Genomic DNA, 21,428 nt, shown 5'->3' with positions numbered 1-21,428 from the left:
TGGTGATTCATGGGACTGATTCATAAAAACACTTTATTTAATTCTCATACATCAATACTAATTTTTAATAGTTAATTTTAATTTTGATAGAATGGGCTAATTTTTATCAAAATCTTCAAAATCGGAATAACAAACTATATTTTTCATTCTTTTTAGGTACAAAGAGAAAGGGCCGCCAATGTGGGCGCTTCGGACTGTCCGCGTGAAAAATGGGATGCCTGGGATCCGATGCTCATATCTGAAGGATTATTTTCTGCCGCTAATATTTTCAGGTGAGACAGAACAATATGTTACATGTCAAAAGAAATGTCATTTGTGTTTTGTCTATTTTTGTTATACTTCTATATCTTTATATTGAAAAGTATTTGGCGTTGTATAGTAGAATTGGCGTTGATTGGCGTTGTATAGTAGAAAAAATTCTGATTCTCAAATGTTATGTACTGTTATTAAATGGTATATATTATGAAATACGCTGAATTGCACTTAAACGTAAATTTTCTCCTAAAATAATAATCTTAACTGAATATAGATATTTGATTTGCACAAATAGTATACGTGATAACATTAGCATAATAGCGATAAAGAGTATCTATAATCCGATTTTGTTTATATTTTTACAATTCCAAATAAATTTCCAATCAACCCTGCATAAATTTGAAATCTATTCATAATAACAATAGTCATAACTATTGCAACTTTCTTTATTTATTTAACTATGCAAACAGTGTTTGTTTAACTTAAGAATATTATTACAGCATTTCTTTTATTTTGAAATATAACGCCAAGCAATTTACTTTAGCGGTAAACCAATTATAACATTTTTCTTTGAACTTGGTAGTTCAGAGCAGTGAAGTTTAAATGACGCTTTAAATATATTCAATGCAAAAACATTTCATATTACTTTAAAGCGCAGAAGTTTTGTTGAAAATAGTCACAGCAAATAGAATTATTTGCATCTAATATTAGACTAATTTTAATGTATTGTATTTATGAATAATTAGGCTTTATTTTATATAATATTATAATATCATTTATTTTATATAATATTAATAGGATGGGACAGGGCACAATGGTCCAATTTGGCTTTAAGCAATTAAATTTTAAAACAAAACTTCAAGATAAATAACAACTATCTGACTATGTTCAGTAAAACTCTTAACTGATTCATCCTTGTAGAATAGTGTTTCTTGCTGCTTTTTGAAAATGTGTCACTTTTTACTTTTTACCCCATACGCGGGGTAAAATGGTACAGTAAGAAGGCAAAGAGGTCCAATGTCTTACTTTTAAATTCAAAAGAATTTTATAAAGTCATAGCTACATTATTCAACCAATGCAAAATACAAATTTTATTGATAAAATTTTCACAGAGATAATACCGTATATAACATAAATCTGGTATGCCGTCAGAGATAATCGTCAGCAGAGTTGAAAGAACAATTTATTTAACTTATCTCTTGTAAAATTGTCTTTGTTAACTTAGGGACCGATTCTGCCGCATAACAGAGAAATATTATGACAAGGTCATGTTATGAAAAACTTTCCATTATTGACAAAAGCCATGCGGTTGGTGCGCAGTCAGGCGGATTTCTCGAGTTATCTGATAAAAAACATAACCTAAAAGCCGCAAAATGTCAAAAAAACGATGTTAGATAACATTGTGTTTCATATACAGCTTCATAACATATGTGTGATGTTGTAGTTTATGTGTAAAACGCCTGAATGATCAACAATTACAAGACATTTTGACAGTATTCACTATGATTCATTAGCATAATGTATAGAAGTCGGAGCGTAACATGGCCTTGCCGTAAGATTTTTCTCTTATGCGGCAGAATCGGACCCGTAATTTACTTTTTAATTTACTATTTTTTATTGTTTACACCTTTGGCAAGGTAAAGGTCCAGTTGGTTCTTTTTACAGTACCCACATGCATGCTTTTATAGACGTTGTATAAGAAAACTGTTAAATCTAATTTAAAAATAATAATACATCTTATAAATTTGAATAACGTAGATTTGAAAATTATATTAAGATCGCGTAAACTAAACCACAGTGCTCACAACCAAAAAAACTAGCAACGAAAAGAAATACTTCTGTTAAGGATTTTCAAACATTGCCATTTATCTCTTGATAGCAACGTCGTAAGATTCAAGGTGGTCGCTGGTTATACATCTTTTTTCTTCTACTTTAAAATATTGGTGTTAAAATGTTATTAACTTCACTTGTTTTTGTGATATTGTTGGTGGATCTTTTTACCCAAGGACCTTAAAACCCTACTCGACTCTAATCTTATATATAAAAATGAATAGCAAAATGTATTGGTATGCGCATAACTCAACAATGCCTGGACCAATTTGGACAAATATTTTTTTATAATATTCGTTGAAGTCCAAGGATGGTTCTTACAGCGAAACAAAATCGAATAATTACCGGGAAAACCCTATAAAATCACTTTTCTTTTTCACATATAAACGTTTTCTAACTAAAATCAATTTGAGCTTTATTGCTATTATATAAAGTTCATATTAAACTACAAGCACTCACTGTATACTCCTCCTAAACAATTATTCAAATTTTGTTAAATCTTTCTGAAGTTTGTTAAGGAAATTTTCTAGGATGTATGTGATTATAAAGTACTGGGATATACTCGTATGTGCAATATTGTAGAAATAAATGGAAAAAAATTGCCAAAAAACGACATGTCATTGTTTACATTGAAAACAAATGTAAACTATCATCTGCCAAAAATTTCAATTTACTTATGAACCTGGACAATATTTGAATATGTATAATGAATATGTATAATGAATAAGAAAAATGAAATGTCTACATTATTATTGCCAAAAAAAAAACCGCTGCGATGTGCCAGAAATTAAAATAATATAAGGTACAGTATATGTATGATATGTTGAATGATACACATATAAACAGGATATGACAAATTAATTCACTTAAAATATGAAATTAAGTATTAACCAGGGCTGGCCCTACCTTTAACGCGATGCCTGCGAAAAATACGAGCGCACGGCTTAGGGAGCGCCAACACAAGATTCGGATATTAAATATTCAATATAGTTTTTTTTTTCAATATATAATTTCTTTGCATCTTTTACTAATCTTTCCACAATATTTTTAAAATTCGTAAAAATTTCACTTTATAACAACAAATGGGAAAGTAAAGATGAATACATACAATTCGGACCTCACGAATTAGGAGAAATTTAAAATGTAATTTTGGATATCATAAATAATAAAAATTAAATTAATTTAATCCAACATGAAGTACCAGTGCTATGTAATGGTTATGGTTATGTTGGAATTGAGACTCATCATTTTATTTAAAGCAGTTCTACATTTAACATCGCTCATATTGTAAAATGTATATGCATTTTGGCGTGAAGAGTAATTTAAAAAAAACATTAATTATTATTTTTAGGTAAACAATAAATATTAGTATATTATATTAAAAAATTGTAGACATGGGTACATGACAATGTATGTCGGGTCATCTAGTTGTAATATAAAGCATTATAGACAGAACGAATAGTTCTGCAATCAATAATTGAATCAAAATCGTCATAAGTTATGAAGGTATCAGATGTTTCGAAAATATTATCCAACAGAAATCATCTAATTATTTATGTTCCATTATTTTCTTCCGGAAAATAAAAACTCATTTTTTACATAAACTTTCCTATCCATGTCATCCACGTCGCCGGTTCCATTGTGGCGACGGTGTAAACATCTCGCATAATTTCGCCTATTGTTATATCCTTATTGAAATTTGTTGTGCGCGCCCGGCGACCTCGGACGGCGCTCTTGACGAGCTCAGGGATAAATCACCTCAGGGATGTTTACCGGGAGGAAAAACAGCAGGCGCCTAGTTTGTTCTTCCTAATTCACTTTCCGTTGATTCATACGACTTCTCAAGCGAATCCGTTTTATATCTATTCTATACATATTCAATTTGTTCTGTAGTTAACGATGCTGAAATGTGATGCGAATCACTATATTAGAAATGTTATAATATTTTTTGGACAATTTATTTTTAAACTTCAGACTGTTTAAAATCTGGAACGCATTAATTTTAGTCAAATAATGGAACTTCTAGTACCGTATCTGAAAATCTTGGTACGGAACCCAGAAAAAAATACACAAAAGGTGTACACATTATGAAACTCTCTATAAAATATCTGATAATTTGATGTGCATAAGTCCAATATCATTTTTGACTGCCAAATGACATTTTTTTAACTTATTTTCATTGAGAGTCCATAACCGCTAAACCTTTCTTCCTGAAAATTTATCTTGTCAATACAAGTAAAATGTTTTTTGAATTATTAAACTAATCAGCACGTCTACTTATCAATACGAATCAAATGTTTTTTGAATTATTGAAATCGGTCGATCCTTGTTCCCGAAATCGTTGACGAAAATTTGTATCTGCACACACACACATACATCATTTTTTTGTAAGATATGCCAAAATGTTCAGAAACCTTTGAAACATAAAGATATAAAAAAAATTTCATTTTCGATTTTTTTTGCAATTACTATAACTTGCCCTATGGGAAGTTAATAATTAATTGAACGAAGCTGAATTTATATCTAACTATATATTTGGAACAAAGAAAGATCAAAATAGTATATCGCTTATCAAACTATGTTCTTTTGAGTTAATTTTGACCTAATTCTTAATTATAGATATTATTATTGTATTATTTTCCTAAAATTCACAATAAGTCTTGTGAAAACCTACATCAGGTATCATAAACTAAATGAAAAACCTCACAACCAAAAAAAAACTACTAACTAAAAATTACTTTTGTTATGAATATTGATATAAGGCCGTTTTTCTTCTGATATACTAGGAATGAAGGTGATGGCTGGTTGTGCATTTTTGCCTTCTACTTTAAATTAGTATTTTCGAAAAATTATATAATTTAGTTGTTTTTCAGATAAAAGTTTTTTCCCGCGGACTTTTAAGTTCAGTTCTACCCTGTATAGTGTAAAAATTAATACAATTTTGTTTTATTTTATATTCCGATCGAACTCAATATTGTAAATTAGCAATAAAATATTAATTTAAATTATCAATATATCAAAGGTTATTTTAAATAGTTTCGTGATAATTTAATTATGAATTAAAACAAGGAAGAATATTAGAAAAAGTCAAACATTTAAGCTTTTTATGTTCGAACTACAATTGTAGTCACACAAATCACATTTTTTTCTCTTTTCGCAAAACTTTTATTGCTGCAGGAATGTATAAAAAGTGCTTTGCTCGAATTCCAGGAAACAAAAACACTTTTCCCTATTTTGATACGTAGCTGATTCTAAAAACAAATTTCAATAGCGCAGACTATTTTATAGATAAAGGGGGATGAACATAGAATTTATGGGGCGCATACAAATTGGTGCACGATCCTAGTTTGTATTCAATTCGATTGAATTTGCCTAGATATTTTTTATATTGGGTTTGTATACTCACAGAATAACAGTTTTAGAAAAACTTTAAAGTAATGGTTTTTATAAAAAAAAAACTAGTTTGTAGAGAATTCAAACTCGTGATCAATGTGGAGTATAATTATAATGTGGTAATCTTTATGCATATGAGAAGCAGTGTTTTGTAAAAACGAATTCATTTTTTTTTTAATATAGAGTCGTAAATATGCGTTCAAATAAGTAACATGTAACATGAAAAGAAGGTGTAATAAAAATAATTTTATTAGGCGGCAAGTAAAATATAGGTACATTAAATATTTCGTGAGTTTTCTAAAGTGTATATTGGATTTTTATTTTCAATATACTTATAACTACCACAATATGCTGGAAACATGGTTAGGCAAAGTTTATCCATTTGATGATTAAATGATGGTATAATTTTTTTTATAAGTTACATAAAATTCATCACAATTTTATATCACTGATTGCTAGAATCAGTTTTTACATAACGGTAATCTATAAATTAAACCAATATCTAAATGAAAAATTAATTTAATAAAAGCATAAATTCAAAATTATTACTCCTCTACATATATTTATATTATGAAACTTTAAATCTTGCAGTTTGTATTCGAGCATAAATTATAATAACCCGGCACGTGAACATGCAAACCCTTAGCTGATAAGGGAATTATGACCCGTGTACTCTATCTTTCAAGATATTATTAACCAAGGGTTTGAAATTTACGATTTCAGTCTCCTTACTAAATTCAGCGACGTTTTCGTGAATACACTATAGAAATGTTTACCATATGAATAGCTGTATATTACGTTACCATATAAACTGTTATATGTTACGTTCAATACACTAATTGTTTACTCGAAAACTCAATAATAACACTATACAACCATTTCAAGGATACTAGAATTCTAAGAGACTCCAGGTACGACCGTAAAGGTTATTGTTAAAGGATATGATGTACTTCTGCATATGGTAATAATACTTTGTTTTAGTGCAGTTAGTAATAATTAATTGGACATGGTAAATTAGCTATAAAATAAACATCTTTACTACTAGTTATAAAATAATTATAAATGTCGGTAAACTTATACGTCTTTATCATAAATTAATAAATTGATTTTGTATAAGCTGGCTATGCCGAGTATTTCTTGATTATGTAGCAACATAATTTCATTGTGAAGTAAAAGTTTCACTTTGTTCTTACTGTCAGATGTTTTTTGCAAGTTAGCTATTTGCTATATTATGTATAATTAAACAGATATGAAATCAATATTAGATTTAAGATTTTATCAAAAGAGAAAAGTGTAATATATTTTTGATATTAAAAATTTTCACAATTGTAAAATATTACATTATTATAGATAAGGGGGCAACCATTAATTACGTGAGATTTTTAGGGGAAGGGAAGTTTGAAAAAAAATCACCAAAAATCACATGGGGAGGGAGTGGTTTAGTAAGATATCACGTGTAATTATTTTTTACCTGAAAATCTTTTTAAAATCTAAAATTTTCAAAAAAAATTTTTTCTCGTAACTAAAATATACGAGATGATGTTGGGAGTGGAGTAGGGTAGGAGTTTTGAAATGAGTTTGAATATCACACAAGGAGGAGAAAGTCCAAAAATCCTTAAAAGTCAATCACGTGATTAATGGAAGCCCCCTAACATTATTTCTATAATTGAAAATATTTATAATTTGTTAGAAAACTATTTTCTGGATTTTTTTAATCTAGCTGGATTTCAGTGTAATTATACATAGTATATAATTTTGAATACCCATGAAAACTTAACACTTACATAAAACTTTTTTATAATTTTATAACATCATATTATGAGAAACCACTTAAACCACAATAGTTTAAAAAATATCGATAAAAAATCTAATAATCTTACCCTATTCTAACTACTTTTACAAACATGTTCAATTTACTTATAGCTATACTTTAAACTACAATAACAGCTTTATTTTAAACTACAATAAAATTATATTTTATTGTACGAAATTCAAAGCACAAATTTTTTTACAATATATTTAAACTTTTTTTATATCTGGTGTAATTTGTGTATCTCAATTATTAAGGTAATAGTTCATTCAAATCAAAACTAATTGTATTGAGTTTTTGTTTATTTGAGAAGTAATTAAATTCATACTAATGGGGCGACCATTAATAACGTCAGGTTTTTTTTAGGAGAGGGGAGTTTTGACATAAAATCACGAAATATCACATGGGGGAGGGAGGAATATTATAAGATATCACGTGTATTTATTTTTCACCTGATTTTTTTAAAAAAATCCAAACATTTTCAAAACAATAAAAAAACTACAATTTTTTTCTCGTAGCTAAAGATACAGGTGATGTTTGGTGGGGGACGGGAGTAGTTTTGTATATCACCAGGTATCGCCAAGTGGAGAGGAGGTCTTAAAATTCTAAAAAGAATGATCACGAGATTAATGGACGAACGTCAAGAGTATGTGTTTCAGCTTAAAGCTTGTTTTTAAGCTTAAGGAATTTGTTCATTCAAATCAAAACTAATTAAATTGAATTTTTGTTTACATGTGAAGCATTTAAATCAATACTGTGGATTTTTTCAAGAATTTGTGCGGTATGAGCTTAAGTAGATGGTTGATTCAAATCAAAACCACTTATACAAACTGCATTAAATTGCAACGTAGCATTGTATTTAACTTATTAATGCTCTCGAGGTTGCAGATGGGACACAATCTCAATACAATGCGTTACGAAATTACACGTCTCTGCAATTTGCTCTGCGAGCGTCTTCGCGTGCAAATAACTTCGTAACATCCTCCAAAGACATAATACGCAATTTGTACACGCGCTTATTAGTGAAATCAGGCGGGTGTTCAAATGCACCTCGATTTACTATTCTATTTTGGCATAATATAGTTATTTGGGGGTAAAAGCTCAGTGTCTAAAACTGAGCATGCGAAAGCTCCGAGGGTGCTTGACACATAGAGAGGGACTTCGAAACCTCAGAAAAAATCAGTTATTGAATATCATATTTAGAATCAGTTTCATTGTTCAACCAAAATTTTAACGCAATTTTCAGTAAAATATTTTAAATGTGTAATTAGAAAAATTATATAAAGCACTATCTAAACTAACTAAATTTTCTTATATATTCCTCAATTTGGGAGGTCCGTGATCTTCTATTTCAATTATATTTCAATTTTATTGTAGTTTTTGTTTATGATATCATTCAAAATGTGACAAAAATAATTTTGAAACAATCATAGAACTACTATAGTAAAAAATGTTGAATGTGTTGGCATATCAATCGGTTCATACATGCAATTTTTGATTTCCCGTAGGGTAATCGCAAACATCTAAAATAAAATTTTTTATGTTTCAAAGGTTTAGAAACCATTTTGGCATCGTTGAATCATTCAAATGGATGCTGATTTTTCTCAAAAACTCATTTTTTGCACATTTAACTTCGTATCTCCGAAACAGCTGGACCTGTCTTTGCTAAAAACGAATTACCTTTTCTCCCCATCATTATAAATTGAATGTTTTTTGAATCATTCAAATCGGATGCTTCGTTCTCTCAAAAACTCGATTTCTATTTTCTGTACTCTTTGCTCCGTATCACCTAATCAGGTAGACCGACTTTTGCCAAAAACTAATCTGCACATCGATAGGAATCAAATGTTTTTTAAACAATTCAAATCGGTTGATCCGTGCGCCCGAAAACATGGACGAAAAATTGTATCGATAAATAGATACACACACATACTTTTATTTTTTGTAATGTATGTCAAACTGTTCAGAAACCTTCAAAACGTGAAGATATGCAAGAATTTTCAATTTCGATTATTGGACGATTACAATAACTAACTCTACGGAAAATTAAAAAGGAGTAATATGTGTCTGTAAATGCGGATACGGTTTTAGGTTTTGTTTATATATGTTCACATGCATTGTAAACACATATAAGTATTTTGTGCAATCGTGTAAAATATGAATGATAAAGTTTACACATTTATAATAATTTATTTAATTTATTGTTATTAATCATTGATCAATTTTTATTCCTTGAATGCTTAATTGCGGTTCGAAGGGTTCTAGCAATTCGCCTTTAGTTTTTCTTTTATTTCGAAAAAAAAACAGAAACCGCAAGAATTGTTTTCTAATTTTTCTGAACTTTGAGTAGATGAAAAGTCACATGAGCATCGCTCAGGAGGTTTTAAATTACATTGATAATCCTGATGATGATGTTGCGCATTACTGGTCATTTATGTTATTATTTTTGTATTACTGTTTTTATTTTATCTTTATTCTAACTTTTATTTATATTCAATTTATTGCATTTTTTGCATTTTTTCTTTTTTACCCACATTTGCAATTTTGTAAATAAGACATTAAAGTCTTGATTAACAAAAATAAATTATAACAAAAAAATACTTATCAAATAAATACTAGATGTAGGTACTCGAAACATGAATATATCCGGGACACGTAGTGATACATCACAGTCGTCAAAATTCTATAACCGAACTAATATCTCTATTAGATATCTAATTAAACAGCTGGTATGCATTAATTATATAATATATCTCGTGAGTTTCAAAAACATAAATTCAAACCGATTCGCAAAACTTGTAAATTAATTTTGTATATTTACCCACCAACTCTTTGCCTATGTTTGAGTGGTAGAAAGCTTCGACGTTTCAAGTGTGGTGTCCTGAAGGGATTTAATATATTCAAGGTGCCAAATGGAGCGTCGGAATTTGTTATCAGAAGATTGATTTACCTGCGAACTGTATTCGAATGGAATAAGATAACGTGTCATAGGTTATTTAGAATTTATTATTGGCAGAGGATTTGTGTCCAGAATTTATACCATTATTCAAAAAATATTTAATGCAGGATAGAATATGTACCTTCCACCTTTTTGACTAGGATGAATTGGTAATATAACTAGTGGGGCGCATGGCATTGTGCCTTAAGGCAAATTGCTGAAACTTCCCGTACTAAAAATTATTTTCTTTTTAAAAGATTAACATTTTTGAAAAAAATTTACTCTGAAAAATTAGATTTTTGAGAAACTATAAATTTTTGACAAAAATTTACTTTTTTTTTGAAAAAAAAAACTTTTTGAAGAATAATTTATTTTGAAATATTTTAGAAATTCTGAACTTTTTTTCAAAGCAATCGTACTGCTTTAACTGCATAGAGACGAAATATCGAAGGGCGTAAGCGCCGCGTCGCGGTCTGACGGTAAACATTGGTACGGAACCCATAGGAATGTAAACAAAATTTAAACTCATTGTTAAAATCTCTATCAAATATCTGATAATTTGATGTGCATATGTCTAATGATCATTTTTGACCGCCAAATGGCATTTTTTTATAACTCTTTTTACTGGATCTTCGAAACCGCTAGACCTGACTTTATGAAAACTTGATCAGTTTTTTATCTTGTTTTATACAAGTAAAATGTTTTTCGAATTATTCAAATCGGATGCTCCGTTCTCTTAAAAACTGAGTTACCGTTTTTGGCATTTTTCCCCCATATCTTCGGAACGGCTAGACCTACCTTCGCCAAAACATTTTGGCATACCTCAGAAAAAATGGATGTGTGTGTGTATGTATGTATGGAAACAATTTTTCGTCCACGTTTTTGGGCGCACGGATCAACCGATTTGAATGGTTCAAAATACATTCGATTTTTATTGATAGGGAGATTAGTTTTTGGTGAAGGCAGGTCCAGCCGTTTCGGAGATATCGAGCAAAGAGTGCAAAAAATAGAAATCGAGTTTTTGAGAGATCGGAGCATTTGATTTGAATGATACAAAAAAACATTCAATTCGTAGTGACGGGGAGAGGGGGTGATTAGTTTTTGGCAAAGGCAGGTCCAGTGGTTTCGAAGATATAGAGCTAAATGTACAAAAAATGGTAGTTTTTGAGAGAACTAAGCGTCCGATTTGAATGATTCAAAGAACTTTCTACTTGTTTTAACAAAATAACTTCTAGGTAGAATCATTTAATATTACAAATTTATTTAATTTTCAATATGATACATTTAAAACAAAATAGTTATTTTATCGATAAAATTAAAATAAAGAAATCGATATCGTGCAATTATTATTGGTTATTTTAATTGTTACTTTCGTTACATTTACTTCCTTCAGTTGTAATTTTGACAAAAAGTTAAAGAGTGGAGGTTTACAATAAACCATTCATTGGTATAGATAAATTATTTATGATTTAAAATTATAGCATCCAATTAATATTTGTAATATAATAAAATTGTGATTAATTGTGTGGCACAAATTCCTTAAAACTATATTCTTGTTAAAATTGAATTAGAGTGGCATCTGGTCTACTTATCCAGCTGTGCTCTAATTGAAGTTAATAGGATTCCCTCGATGCATAAGTAAATTGCTGGAAGTTTTTGTATCTATTTCAAAGCTTATGTTATTATATCGGCAAGATAGATTTTCTTCATAATAATTTGACTTATTAGTCAATTTATCAATTTTTCATTATTATAATATATGATTTAATATTCAGTTTTGCCTTTTAAAAAATATTTTTTTTGCCATTAACTATGTTTATATTAACTTAGTTGATGAAAAATAAAAAATATTTAATAAATAACAAAATTTTCATAAATGGAATGATTATAATGTTCTTCATAAAGTGAAAACCTATCGATGCATATGTTCATATTAACTTAGTTAATGAATGATAAAAAATAGTTAATAAATAATAAAATTTTCATAATTTGAATAATTATAATGTTTTTCATAAAGTGAGAACCTATCGATACAAATGCTAATAGTACGAGTCAGGATATTATGAAATTGATGCAACTATACTTTGTCTTTAAATCAAATTACACCATCAAACTATTAGTAGTCCAAATGAATAATCAATCAATTAGGATATGGATGTTTGACAAAATGTATCTACTTTTGAAAAAAAAAACATAATTGTAAGCAAGAATAGCATATTTACATAGTTTGCTACATAAAGGTCCGATTGCAGCAAAATGAACTTTTCAACAATTATTCATTTTCAAAATTGAGGAAAAATAATATTTATATTATATTATAATGCACATTCAAGCGTAATATTTTCATTGTGGACTTTATCGTTTCACTTGAAAAGAGAGTTTCTTATAAAATTATTGAACTCTCATAAAAAGTCTTTAAAATGTAATGTCACAAAATGTATATAGTCTCAATTTGTATCGATTATATATTTGAACGTAAAAAGCAAATTTCCGTTTGCTTAATTGCCGGAAATTATACAGTCTGCTTGAAATAAATTATTTATGTTGGGTAATATATACATGAATGATTTTATTTTTCTGAATATAAATATTACATTCATCTTAAGTCGTATTAGTACTTTATTTATTATCTTTATTCTTAATTCATTTGATTATGTTATGATACTGTATAAAGTGTAAAATTAAACTAGTTGTGTATGGCATTGTGTCTTAAGACAAATTGCTGGAACTTTCCATACCGTAACGAATTATGTGGACTGAAATAAAAAGCTGAAATTATCTATTTAAAGTATTTAAGTAAGCTTTAGAACTTTAGCCAGAATCAAAATTAAAATCTGAATTATTTTCGATATACAAAAAACAATATTTTGGAAGCAATTGTTTTGTCACAAGCAGAAAGTTTTTTGAATCATTCAAATCGGATGCTTAGTTCTCTCAAAACTGCCATTTTTTGTAAATTTAGCTTTGTATCTTCGAAATGGCTGGACCTGCCTTTGCTAAAAACTAATCACCACTTCTTCCAATCATTACAAATGATTCGATATAGAATGAAATTTATTTATTTGTTGTTTCAAGCCAGTTGAACATTTTAACATTTTTATAAAACATTGAATTCAAACTTACTGTAATCGGCGATTGAATTTAATTATTTGAAATTTAATTAACATGTGCACAATTTAAATAATTACCATAACATTACTAAAATCAATTTATTACAAACGTCTCAAATTCAAATCGTTTTTATCATATTACTAATACTAGTTTCAACTGAGTTTATAATTTATTTGTTGTGATGTAGTTGGTTTTGTTTTCATAGTATAATTACTAAAAGTCGAAAACCTTTGTCAAAAATGATTCCATGAAATTTCTATTTGGAATTGGGTGAATAATGTTGTTATTATCTTGTGAAAATCCTTTTAAAAATAAAATTAAGACAATGGATCTGTTAGCACCCTAGTTGTCCCAGATTACAAATTTTTGAAAAACGCCAAAAAACACATTTTACAATAATGAATTATCTAGTAGTTTTACTAATAACCGTCAGATAGTTGTTTGTTTGATATGTATTTTTTGTTGTGGTGTAATTCGTTCGGTTTTTACAATATAATTGCTTGAAGTTAATTCGGACCTTTGCGCTCCACCCTACCATACTTCTAAATTTTTATGTTAGATAATGAAGAATATTTGTTATAGATAAAAAATGCTGCAAAAAGTGCCATGATATATTTACCTCCATAGATAGTCGTTCACGCGTCTCATTAAGTGTGAATTTATTTATTTGAAATTTAATTTAGATGTGTACAATCAGAATAGTCCTCATAATATTACTAAAATCAATTTATATCAAACGTCTCAAATTCAAATAATTTTTATCGTATTACTAATACCAGTTTTAACTGAATTTATAATTTATTTGTTGTGATGTTGTTGGTTTGGTTTTCACAGTAAATTTACTAAATGTCGTAAGGGATCTTTGTGCCCCGTTCTACCTCACTTCTAAATTTTTATGTTAACTAATGATGTGTATTGCATGGCATTTGTTAAGGTCTTATTGTATTCTACGTTATGGGTAAAAAATGGGGCAAAAATGCCATGATATATTTACCACCGTAGATAGTAGTCGTTCACGTCGCCTCATTAGGTTAGCTATGACACCTCGGAATCTATTTATCATTCAACCTCTTTTCAGAAACATCCGTTAAGCTCAGACGCTTTTTGCTCTTGCAATAGATTTTTTAAGCTTGGGTATATATAGACCTATCATTAAACTAAATTTATTTGAAAACCCTAATGCAGTTAGGGTTTCTACATTATAGGGAAGGGCGGAGCATAAAGATCCAATTTGACTTTGAGTAAATATATTGTAAAAAAACAATCTAATTATATTACAATACATTCATTGTTGAAATGTGATTTTTTGCCTGTTTTTCAAAAATTTATCATTCGGTCATTTTACCCCGCAGACTTTGTAAAGGATGAAAACAGATTCAATGTCTGATTTTTAGATTTAAAGAAATTTTAAGAAATAATAACTACATTTGTTAACAAATGCAAAATATAAACTACATTGGATCATTTTTGACAAAGACAACACTGTATATAAACTCGATCTTGTATTTTGTCAAAAATATTTATCAGCAGGATTGAAATAACTATTAATTTAATTTATTTTTTGTGAAATTATTTTATTTCAACTGAATTTACATTTTTATTAACTATTTTTTATGTTAACACCTTTGTCAGGGTAAAGGTTCAGATGGTCTTTTTCACTCCGCCCACATGTAAGCGTATAAATTAGTGTATAAATTAAATAAAAATAAAGTTGAACCTAACTCAGAATTACCAATACATCTTATAAAATATTTAAATAACGTATACTAACAAATTATGAAGGTCTCGTAAACTTATATAAAAAAACTAACAACGAAAGCAAAAAATTTTGTCGTGGATTTTCATCTTTTTTGTTTTCTTCAACTGATTTACATTTTTATTTACTACTTTTTATTGTTTACACCTTCGTCAGGGTAAAACTTCAGTTCGTCCTTTTTACCCCACTCGCATGTAAGTTATTATACAGGTTATACAAAAACATCTGCTGAATCTAACTTAAAATTAACAATACATGGCTATAAGACAATTTAATAATGTATAGTTAAAAATTATATTATTATCTCGAAAACTAAATAATTGTGGTCAAATCCAAATTAAAAAAGTTATACTTTATCTGCATTGCAGAAGTATTTTTTACATAAACTTTCATCATAATTGTGATGAATACTCAGCAATTTCCTAATTTGTCGCAAATTTATTTCTTTTCTTAGTAAAATTATCGTACTGTGTGCGTATAATTGTAATATGATGGAATATTTTCAAAATATAACAAAGGTTTATACTTTTATCTGAACTTCAGAACATATTTGAATGCTTTTTAGCAAAGATGCTTTGGCTCTTAATTTAGTGTTGAAGAAACTTTTCACTAAAAGGATACTTCAGTGCTATTTTTTAATTCTTTGAAATATTCCTGATAAAGTGTAATATTTCTAGAAATACTTTTAAATCTCAACAAAACAATATATTGTTGAGATCTATCTGCATACAAATATACTAACAACGAAAGAAAATACTTTGGTTATAGATTTTCGAATATGTTGCTTGATTTGAGGATGATTACACATCTTTTTTCTGCTTGCATATATTGTTCTTATAAATTTCTAACATTACTTGTTATTAAGATATTAGTGGTGGATCTTTTTACCCGCGGACTTTTAAACCCCGCTTTACCCTTACAATATTTCAATTATTTTAATATACTTATTTGTTCCGTGATTTTGTTGCATTTATTTATGTAATACAGACAATGCAGAAAAAATATAAATATTTCTCTCACAACTTTAGTATCGTTCTTCTATATATTCTATATTAATATTATTTATCAAATTTTGCATTTTATAAATGTTATTATTATCATTTACGGCTTTTGACAATAACTGCAAATTTTTATTAGCAATTTTCTTTATGCATAAAATGCAGTTCGTTTATAGCTTTCGGTGTTAGTTTATGGCTTTTGAGTCAGAAATTGAATCATATAGTGATGGAATTAGTTTTGAAAATATATGTGACATTAAACTTATTATTGTTTTATTATAGAATATAACTCAGTTGCGAACATAAAATTTACACTTCACAATATTGAAAAATGGCAAAGTTTATATACTGAAATAAAAACGTTGATTATAAAATCGTTAAAATCTGAATTCTGCACATTTAATTTGATTATTTATACACATATATACATATACATATATATATATATATATATAGATATATATAGATATAATTTTGAATAAATAAATTAGTAGATATATATTATATATAAATAAATTTGATGCGTGAAAATGAAATATCAGGTTTACTATCTTGTATTAGTTTTATGTATAATTTCATTGCGATTCCTATAAATGATTTAACAGCGTTTTTATGAAAAATATTTCTTAATATGGACATTTTCGAATTTCCTTGCTCCCAAGAGCTCGAATAGATCCAAATTGATAAAAAACAATTCTCTGAAAGTTTTATCTCTTAATATTGTCTTTCAGATAGAGCGCAATTCAATCAAAGTTTTTTATGGAAATAGCATGGAAAAATTTTCAAAAAATTTTTAGAGCGTAGAATTTTCAATAAAAAATTACACAAATTTTCACTTTTAATTCATTTGTCGCATACCTTACAAAATACCTTAAAAAAGACGTTTTTTTTTGAAAGACGTTTTTTAATTTTCAAAAGTTTTTTTATGCTATTTTCATACGAAGTTTGATTGAATTGCGCACTATCTAAATCTTAATATTAAGAGCTTATAATTTCAGAGAATTGTTTTTTATCAATTTGGAACCATTTGAGTCTTCGGGAGTAAAAAAATTCGACAATGTCCATATTAAGGACCCCCCTAATATATATATATATATATATATATATATATATGCTTCCATATTTTTTGTTTGAAATTCGGTGGGAGGTAATTAATCAAAATAACTTGAACATAGTTTTTTCAATCAGTCACTAAAATTATAATAAGAATCAGTTGTCTTAAATAAATCAAATTTTTAACCGTCATTACTTTAACCAGAGTATAAAACTATATGTCTGAACTTTAGATCCTTATCAGTTTTAGTGATTGTTTACAATTATTCACAATAGCTCAGAAAACGTGTCTATTTCAAGTGTATTTTCAAGATTTTGATGAATATTGAGGATAAGAATAATTTCCATTACAAGAAACCTAAATTTCAAAAAAAAATCTTCTAGAAAACTTAAGTACTCTAGAAAATTTTAAGTTGGACTCTAGCTTTTAGAAAATTTTATTTTAAAAATACATTACAGTACCAGATATTTAATGGTCATACTTCTAGATAATTCTAGTGCTCCAGAAAATTTTAAGTTGGACTCTAGCTTTTAGAAAATTCTATTTTGAAAATACAGTACTGTCCCAGATATTCAATGATCATACCATCATCTTGTGAAATATATTTCATATATCAAAGAAATAAAAGTAATTAAGAGGTTCTATGTTGGTCTACCAACCACAAGCCCACTAAAAGTCTAATGATTTCTATAATATGATCATTTACGTTCCTTGGCACTAAATAAAAATATTCTCTCTATGTAAATGATTCTTTCCTGTTATCATATCCGGAATTAATTTGTATTCTCGTCGTGACACCATCGTCTCTGGCGCAAGTTCAAAGCTTCCATAATTACTATGGGCGGTTAACTTTTTGCAGTCACAAATTCCTAACAACAGGGCAAAAATTATATTAACTTTTTGAGTGAAGCAGCGTTTAATGACGCTAAATTTATTGCTCGTTAAAGCATCCAATTTATTATCATCGCATGCACTTAAGTTATTTTTGACAGCTTATCATAAATTTCAATAAAAATGATGACTCATTCTAGGCGGAATCTTAAGATTTTTGCTGGCGAAACAAAAGATTTTAATTACCAATTAGGGGTGAATATACAAAAGATTTCTTTGATATTAATTGAATTAATTTTGATAATGCGTGATTATCTGAAGATAAAAATAATAATACAGAGTTTTTGTGTAACATGTTGAATTAAATTAAATATTTGTGATTTAACTTTTATAGGTAAACACTGTAAATTATACTTTATCTGCATTACATTGCAGAAGAATTTTCTATATTCAATTTACCATGATTATATATAGCATTTTTTTATTTGTAGCAAATTTATTTTCTTTCTTATTGTTAGTAAAATTATCATACTATAGCACCATTTTTTAATTTCCGAATAATTGTTAAATGCTAAAGTATTTTCAAAATAGAACAAAGGTACATACTTTTATCTAAACTTCAGAACATTGCCAAGATGTTTTGGCTCTTAATTTGGAGTTAAGGTAACTTGCTCAGTGAAATGACACTTTAGGGCTATTTTTTAATTTTCTTAAGAATTCCTAATATAGTATAATATTTCTAGAAATACTTTCAAAACTCAATAAAACAAGATATTTTTGGGATCTTTATATATACAATTAATAATATTTATCAAAAGTAATCGAACAAACTTTATTTTGACTCTGAATGTGACGTTAAAATGACTCTATTGAATGCGGTATGTTAATGTAAGGCGTAATATAAACTTGTTCGAACAAACATACATCATTTTTATCCCTTTGGACGCTTTCTCAAAAGCAGTATAGTTCAGTTGTATCCAATCACTCTTATTGTTTTCTGTGCTAAAAATTGTGCTATTGTTAATTTTTTTGAAAAATTCCTAATATAGTGTATAGTGTAATATTTTTGGAAATATTTTTAAAATATAGCAAAATATTATATTTATATTTGAAGGATACATTGCTCTTCAAAGAATATGTGGCGATATCAAGCAGGCTGGTTTTGATTTATAAAAAACAATGGGACATGTCATGATATTTTTTTGATATCGAAATATTTTTACAGTTAATAAATTTATATTTTTTTATTATGTTGGGAGTTTCTAATTTTATATATAGTCATAATCATTACTACTCCCACATTGGTGACTCACGACGATGGAGATGAAGATAAAGGAGTTTTATTTTTCGAAGATTTAAGAAAAATTGATTTTGACGCAGCACCATAATCACTGGTCTTCAGTGACGACCTATAAGGTATGTCCAGTCCAATCCATCATAGTTAACGCACTTACTATCTGGATCAGACCTCCGAGGTTACTCATTTGTATACCCAGACCTCAGTGTTTATTGCTGACAGAAAAAATAATTTGGAGCCTGAACTTTTCATTGAAATGCAATTCAACCTCTCTTTCTCTGTTAACTCAACAATCGTCTTATAATGCTACCTCCCATTATTGGTGACAACGACGGATCAAAACAAAATTTGACATAATTTATTGGATTCCACATTCTGGACTCTTATGTCAAAGAAACCAATGATCCTGATTTGGATAAAGAGCCAACTTCTTTCTCTGATCGGAACTCATCAGATACGAATGCAACGCTTGCAGAAATGGAAACTGTACCCATAAATTATGCATTCTAAACATTAAGTTATTCTGATATAACTAATACCCATTAGATCGAGAACATTATGCAGAATATGGAGTTGATGGCAGGTCAAATCACCACATACGGTGGATCTGCTGACGAAACATGGAAATTTGTAATTGACCAGTATTACAACACTGGTCTGCTATAATCTGCTTTCCCACCACATTTTTATAACGTGTTTCCCTGTATTTTTTTTTAAACTGTGAGATCAACACTGGGCAGGGAGTGTGTGGCGATATCAAGCAGGCTGGTTTTGATTTATAAAAAACAATGGGACATGTCATGATATTTTTTTGATATCGAAATATTTTTACAGTTAATAAATTTATATTTTTTTATTATGTTGGGAGTTTCTAATTTTATATATAGTCATAATCATTACTACTCCCACAAATATTTGTTTGGTTTTTAACAAATGCACTTGGAATCGTAGAGGAAACTTGTTCGAACAAACATACATTATCTTTATTCTTTTTATTTGGACTCTATCTCAAAAGCAGTATAGTTTAGCTGTATCCAATCTCTCTTACTGTTTTCTGTGCTAAAAATGTACTATTTTTTAATTTTTTTTGAATAAATTTTAATTTTTTAATATAGTGTATATTGCAATATTCTTGGAAATATTTTCAAAATATGACAAAATATTATGCTTATATTTGAAGGATACATTGCTCTTCAAAAATTTTATTGCTTTATAACAAATGCACTTGGAATCTAATTTAGAGAACAATCTCTATCTCTCAATGATCGAATATGCCATATTTGATAAATATTTGATATATCAGGAAATTTTAAACTATATTAAATTATAAGATCAAATACGTGCTTGGATTTAAAAGTATTTTCTATCATTTTATTGCTTCGAATACCTAGGAAATAAAATTGATGCCATTGTATTCACGTATAAAACTTTTACAACAATTGCAAACGCATCTCTTTGATATCACGATCTTCAAAATTGCATATATTTCTCGAAGAAACGTTATATAAGGAACGGTTATATTCATTTTGTTACACAGGTTGCTCATGTTACTGGTGATATCCTATGCACGTTCTATTTCTGATGTTCTACGAGTATATCTTTATCCATTCGAAAAGGATTCCAAAGCGTTTTCTGCTGTGAATAAAATCGACTAAATCGACAACAAATCAATGTGTTCACGATATAATATTTTATAGATTTTCGAATGCGATATGTTGCACTTCCGCAAATGCAAATGTGGAATAGTTTGACATTTGTCAAACCACTCCAATGAATTCTATACAAATTCGGATTCCATTTGGTATTTGCATACGCAGAGTTTAATGGCATTTCGTTGCACCGTGCAAAGATGATTTGTATGAATAAATGTATGAATTTATATCGGAATAAATGAAATAGTTTCTATGATATTATTGCATTAGTTTGTATAGTTTCAGATTGCTTCATAGTTTGTAAACTTACGAAGATTAACTAACATTATATACTCTACCCACGCAAAATTATTAAGAACTATAATATAATATAATATTACGGCAATTTATATTTTATGTGTGTGTGAACAGATTTTTTACTGTAAAACGACGTTTTCTCAAAACCAAAAGCTTACAAAATTCGCCAAAGTTTGCAAAAAATTAGTATGGTCTTTTGGCATTTG

The 21,428-nt window shown here is 28.3% G+C and overlaps 1 protein-coding gene across 1 annotated transcript in view; it reads left to right on the top strand.

Moving 5' to 3' along the window:
- LOC113371012 (transient receptor potential-gamma protein) overlaps positions 1-21,428 on the top strand; it is a 228,335-nt gene that overhangs the window by 65,436 nt on the left and 141,471 nt on the right. The window contains exon 10 of the mRNA XM_026611666.1: positions 157-272. Within this exon, the coding sequence (XP_026467451.1) occupies positions 157-272 (116 nt within the window). The remainder of the gene's footprint in view (positions 1-156; positions 273-21,428) is intronic.

This window comes from Ctenocephalides felis, unplaced genomic scaffold (genome assembly GCF_003426905.1).
Source record: "Ctenocephalides felis isolate EL2017-DRISC unplaced genomic scaffold, ASM342690v1 CF-g0.4_SCAFFOLD_01492, whole genome shotgun sequence".
NCBI lineage: Eukaryota > Metazoa > Arthropoda > Insecta > Siphonaptera > Pulicidae > Ctenocephalides > Ctenocephalides felis.
Note: the sequence above shows the minus strand (reverse complement) of the source record. Positions and strands in the feature narration are given on the sequence as shown.